This window comes from Vidua chalybeata, chromosome 8, assembly GCF_026979565.1.
Source record: "Vidua chalybeata isolate OUT-0048 chromosome 8, bVidCha1 merged haplotype, whole genome shotgun sequence".
In the NCBI taxonomy this organism is placed as follows: Eukaryota; Metazoa; Chordata; class Aves; order Passeriformes; family Viduidae; genus Vidua; species Vidua chalybeata.
This window is the reverse complement of record NC_071537.1, coordinates 12,455,546-12,461,545: the sequence shown is the minus strand read 5'-3', so window position 1 is coordinate 12,461,545 and position 6,000 is coordinate 12,455,546. Positions and strand designations below refer to the sequence as shown.

Here is a 6,000-nt window from a genome sequence, read left to right as displayed (position 1 = left end):
AGGTTGCAAAAAAAGTGGACATCTCACCTATAGTGCAATTAAAAGCTGGGCAGTTCAGTAATGATTCTTCACCTTGGCTCTGTAGATCATACATACCAAAAGAAATCCTCATCGGGATGTAAGCATCATATTTTGGTTGAGATTCTCAATATTTCTTATAAAGTTTTGTTATTTAACCTCAAATAACCTTCCCCTTCTCATCTGAAAGTTAGATACTTGAGTGGTTTCAGAGAATGGAGTCTCTTGGCTCTCTGGTTGAGGAAATTGCACCAGTAGCTGATTTCAGGGTGAAAATATTCATATGTGGTTCTTGACCAGGAAGGGCTTTTCTTACATTTACTGAGAGGAGGGAAACTGGAGGGTGGAGGCAGATGGATAGATTGGCAAAATCACCTTTTGAAAGAAAGCTGAAAATTAAATTCTTGTTCTACAGAAGGAAGGACAAAGCCATTTTACAGCCATGACATAGCTGAATGGAAGATGTCCTCAGCATCCACTAAAACTCTAGATGAAGCTTATAACCACGTCTTCAGAGCCTGTAGTCCTCTTAAAAGACACAGGTAATATAATTTGCAACAGTCAACATCAGCTGTGAGTTGATTTTACTGTGGTACCAACTGAACAACTCCAGGTCTTGGGTTGTGGCTGTCACAGGAGAAATTCCCCAGTGGCCAAGGTGCTGCTGGGATGAGGACAAGGGGAACCTTCCCATCCTGTATAGCCATGGCTGCTTTTGTGGAGCACCTCACTGGCTCCAGGGTGGGCAGTGAGGAGCCACACGTGTGGTAGTGGACAGGTGTGGTATTAACACAGGACCTTCTCTCTAAGGGCAAAAAAATGAGCCACGTGGGCATGTCCTGGGCATGTGTGAGTAATTTGTGTTTGTGGCACTGGAGCTGTGCAGAGGCTCTGAGGGCTGCAGCCACACGGGGCAGTCCCAGCTCATGTGGGATGTGTTTGTATCACAGCAGCTTTCAGAGGACACACGTTCAGGCAGTGCCCCATGCTGGTGCTTCACCAGTATGAGCTTCTGACCCTTCACAGATCTGCCCGTGAAGTGTTTCCCCTTATCCCATCTCTATCCTACCCTACTTCCCTGAGCTTGACTGGAACTTTGCTTTGAGCCCCTGGGTTGAGTAAAGTGGTGGCTGCAGGCACACACACAACTTACTGGGGTAGGTCAGGGACCAGAAAGAGACCTATTTGCCCCTCTGACTAGCTGCCTACTTGTCCACTTGCCCTAGGACTACGCTAGGAGCTGGTTGCCCATCTTTGCCTTCCCGAGTGTGGCTCTGACATATTTGTATCCATGAGAATCCTAACTGCTTTAGGACAGTTGCATCCCACCACAGCCGGTCTGCTTGGATGAGTGTCCATGCATGATGCAGCTTCTTTGAAGCGCCTGGATTCCGGGCTTGGCCACAAATTTCCTCTCTGGAAGAAGGAGGCTGGGGAAGCGGGTTTAGGGCCAGCAGGTGTGAGGGAAGTCCCGGGTTGGTAATGGGAGTAACGTCCCTGACCCTGCGTCTGCCCCTCGGGGTTCGTGGTCCTGGGCGTCCTTGTGCTGGGAGCGGGGGTCGGGAGAGGCTCCGCGTGTCCCCACCTGTCGCGCCAGCGGTGGCACATCTGGGCGGGGCGGCGCGGCCCCCCGGTGGAACAGCTGTGTCTCCATGGCGACGGGCGCGGCGGGGGGGCCGCGGTGCCGCCGCCCCGCCCCGCCGAGCCGAGCGGCCGCGGAGCCGAGCGGGGCGGGGGGCCCGGCGGGCGGGACCGCGGCTCCCGGCGCCCTCGGAGCCAGCGCTGCCCTCCGCCATCGCCGCCGCAGCCCCCCGGGGAGAGAGACCTTGCGCGGTGCCTCCCGGCCCGGCCCGGCTCGGATGCCGCCATGGGGAGCCGCTTCTCCAGCATCCCCGCGCTGCCCCGCGGCGGCCAGAGCCGCCTGCACCGCGCCCGCCACCACCGCCTCAAAGGTACGGCTCGGTCGGCACCCGCGGCACCCCGAGCGCCCCCGGCATCCCCAGCACGCTGAGCATCGCCCCTGAAGGCGAGTACGCGCGGTATCCCGGGGCACCTGAAGCAGCCCGGAGCGGGATGGGTGCTCCGGACACCCCGGGATCGGATGGGCACCCGGGCAGGACACAAATCCTGGGTGCCGCAGGGACCCCAGTTTGGGATTAGATCCCTGGGTACACATAGCATCCACGCCGGGCAGGCATCCCGGACACCTTGGACAGGCTGTGCTTCCCGGGGTAGGACGGCTCCATGCCTGGCACCCCGAGCCCTCTCGCGGTGTGAGCCCCCTGCCCTGCTCGCAGCACTGTCACTTCTTCCCCAGCAGTGCCCCATGGGCGGCTGATGTCTGCAGGGGTCTTTCCAGGCGAAGGTACCCCAGGAAAGCAAAGGACAAAAATTTGGGGGAATAAGAGCGCTAAGAATCCCCGAGTGCTTATTGGTGAATGAAGGCTTTGCTTAGGTGTCTCTTCTGAGGGCTCCATGAATGTGTGTGTGCAAGGGACTGTCCGTCCTGTTTGGAGGAGGGCAGGGAGTATTTGGGGTTCCTTGTCTAGCTTAAATGGCTATTCTGTTCCTCATAAGGATGCCATCCCTTTTCTGAACTCCTGGGGACCTGTTGGCACCAAATGGGATAGGGGTGACTTCTGTAATCTGGACAGGAGAGCCTGCCAAAGGTCTCCTCTATCTCTGCTCTTTTTTATCCCCTTTTGCTGTAAGTTGGGAGGGTGGTAGCAGAAAATAGCCCATCATTCATGAATGCAGTTTTCTCGGGCAGCAGTACACACATGCTGTGTGTGTTCAGCACTACCTGGGTACCTCTTCCCTAAGGTCATTTTCACAGCCAAAGACACTTGCTAATGGGGGTAGAGGATGTCACACATCTCTCTGTAAGCAGGGAATGAGGGAAGGTGCTGCTCTAACAGCCATTTCAGATTATAACTTGTTGCAGCTTCCTCTATGTGTTGCAAAATTTGCAGCCACCAGCGTGGAAAATAGGGATGCTGCTGCTCACCCTCATTTTTTGCTGGGCTTTTGGGTACTTCTTTGGCATGGTCTAGAGGACTGGAAATGGTTAATGATGAGCTGGGCAACTGGTTGTTATAGGGAAGGATTTTCTGATACTTGCATTATTCTTCTGCTGAATCTCTCTGCCCCCTTTGTCTGTACTTGTCTGTACAGTTGTGTGAACTGAGGGTGGTTTTATCATGGCTGTTTCAGTGGCCATGCAAGGAGATGTTAGGAATGCTCATCGCTCTGTCACAGATGAAGTGAGAAACTCAGCCCAAGCAATGGTGGTGCTTCAAATTAGACTTGAAAGGAGGGGGATGCTGAATCCTAAACAGTGAACCATCATCCTCTATCAGTGCAAACATGAAGGCACACGCAATGCTGTAGTTGTTGGTATGCAATTGTAAATTGCCAGGGAGGATTTGTCTCTTTAAGACCCATGCTGTTAGCTGGAAGTCTTTCTGGAGCAACCTTAAGCAGATAAGAATTTATAAACTGAAGCCAGAAGGGACACTGCCACTTAATCCATTAACAGTGGCTTACGTGAGATTTGGAGGATGCTCTGTATGAATCGCCTGATTGGGGGGGGGGGGGGAGCAGTGAGTTGTGTTTTAATGGCACTTTGTTTCTATATTTCTTCCTTTAATTTACATTTTAATTATTTTTCTACCTGTGCTGAGGCAGCAAGCAGAAATGTTCTCAAGATTGCAATGCAACAGAGCATTGAAATAATTTTTATTTGGAATAAAGAATGAACAAGGCATTGCCTTTGTTATAAAAACTAAGCAACTGCCAGGGACAATATGTGCCTTTTCTGTCTTTTTTGAAACCAGACTGCCTTAGGTCGTACATTTAAATGCAGAATAAACAAGTCTGATTGCATTTGACAGGTTTCTGTAAAATGGACTCGAGGCATAGCAGTGAAAGTATGAATGTCACACAGTTTTATTACATATCTGCCATTAACATTTTGTAAAGTATATTTTAGTTGAAGGTCCCCTGTTGTTCTTCCTTCAGTGTCTGGCTTAGTGTTGGGGATACAGAATTTTTATAAGTTGTCCACCATCTAATACTTTCTTACTCTGTGACAACCTCTTCTTGACCTGGTGCCAGGGTGATTAGGGCTCATTCTTGCTTGAGAAGAAGCTATGATTGCATGGTTTCCTAAGGTGGTCTGCAGACTTTGAATTCAGTCCCTGTACCTTACAAGTTCATCTCATCTAAGTAAGAAGTAATATCTCTGCACGTGGTAGAGCTGTCGCCCACTTGCGCTGGAAATTTTTTATGTCTTTCTCTTAGTCCTGCTAAAAATGGTCACCTTTAGTTACATAAATCTTCTGTAGACCATGTGATACTTTTGGTGTTGAAGGCATAAGACAGAAATCTCACGAAGACTGACATGGCTGGCAGAATATTTGCATTGCTTTAGATGGTCGTGCAGAAGGAGGAGAGCACACAACTTGATTCTCAGGCTTCAGCTGCAGTTTTAAAACCAGGTAACTGAAATAGGCAGGTCTTTATGAAGGTATGTGCAAGAGCAAAGCTGGAACCCCAAGCTGATGATTTTTAAGTTGCTTTTGAGTAAGGTAATATTTTAAAATCTATTATGTCCAGCTGTTTATGAAAGCACTTCACATAACTGTTCACTAGGAACCACTAGACTCAAGGACTTTGGAATTATCTATTCCAGAGCAGTATGTCATCTGGATTATGAATCTGGACTTTGGTGCCATAGTTGTGCCTACAGGCTTTGGCTGTTTTGGAGACAGTGAAAACTGAACTCCTCCAGGACTGCAGGTGATCTGATGTCACGGTCCTGATATGGCTGTTAACCTGAAGTCCTGGCCAGTGGTTGGAAGGAGGCTTTCACTTGGTGATATCATGATGGGGAGATTGAGGTGAGATTATTTTCAGAATTCCTGTGAGTATTTCCCTTCCCATAACCCAGATGTAGTTTGTCAGGGGTGACAGAAGGTGATCCTTTGTGTACTTTCCTAATGCTATGCAAAAGATTATGATTATCTGGTAACAATCTCCTTAAGGATGCAGCCAGATGAACTCCAGGAAATTTTTGCTGTCCACCCTCTCTGAAATATGGTTTGTGATAACTATCAAACAAGGTGTGTATGGCTGTTTGGAGGGAAGCCAAGTGGGAAAACTCCAGCTGTATCTAATCTGCTGAATTCTGAGATGAAAAAGGTCAGCCTTCTCATCAGTGGCTCTATGTACTGTTTATTTAGTTGTGTCAGGGCAGTCTGCATTGAGCTGTTCCAACCAAGGAGACTTATTTCTCAAGAGATGGAACCTCAGTTCAACCCCTCTCCCTCCCTCAAGGTTCTTCCAAGATAGTCTATTCAATCTCCTCTATTAACTATTTTTTCTAATCCTAGTGTAGCTCATTAAGTTCCCCTCCTTGCTTAGTGTTACATCTTCCCAGTCTCTGGCTTTTGCATTCTTTCCTTAGGTACTGCTCAATCTTGCTGGAAGTGTTTAACTCTTCCTCCTGTGAGGTGTGGGCTGTGTGCCCCGTTTGGGCTGTGGTGTAGCTCCCATATGTGCTGGTCCAGGATAAAGAAGTTTTTCTAGTCCTTGGGTCAGAAGTGAGACACAAGACTTGTATGGAGACACAGGACTCCTGTGCTCCATGGATGTGTAGCTCTTTATCTTCACTTGTCTTGTGTCCTCGGCTTCAAGAAGGCTTAGCCATTGCTGTAGACAGCAGATCAATATTACATTGTAAAAGCTAAGAAGTATTACTGTCTTCTCTCTTAAATCCTTTCCTCCAGCCTCTTACTCAGGTTTGGTACTCTTTCCTGAGCCCCTCTTGCCTTGAAGAGTGAGTGGCAGCCAGCAGGATTTCTTCCTGGTGATTTTCTCATAAGTCAATGCACCTATGATATTTTTGCAAAAGAATGCATGTGCAGTATTACAGAAACAGGCCCAGCTGCCAGGAATTCTCTTTTCAGACCATTACTCATG

General features: G+C 49.0%; 1 protein-coding gene across 4 annotated transcripts in view; it reads left to right on the top strand.

The window, feature by feature from the left end:
- Nucleotides 1-1,754: 1,754 nt before the first annotated feature.
- The window catches only part of NEURL1 (neuralized E3 ubiquitin protein ligase 1), a 144,620-nt gene continuing 140,374 nt past the window's right edge, over nt 1,755-6,000 (top strand). For 3 of the 4 annotated variants that reach the window (XM_053949628.1, XM_053949627.1, XM_053949626.1), the window contains exon 1: nt 1,883-1,970. Coding sequence is in view for 1 of the 4 variants with exons in the window: in XM_053949624.1 (XP_053805599.1) it covers nt 1,886-1,970 (85 nt within the window). In the remaining 3 variants the exon portion in view is untranslated. Of the gene's footprint in view, nt 1,971-6,000 lie in introns of all 4 variants that reach the window. The other variant, XM_053949624.1, reaches the window with a different exon arrangement.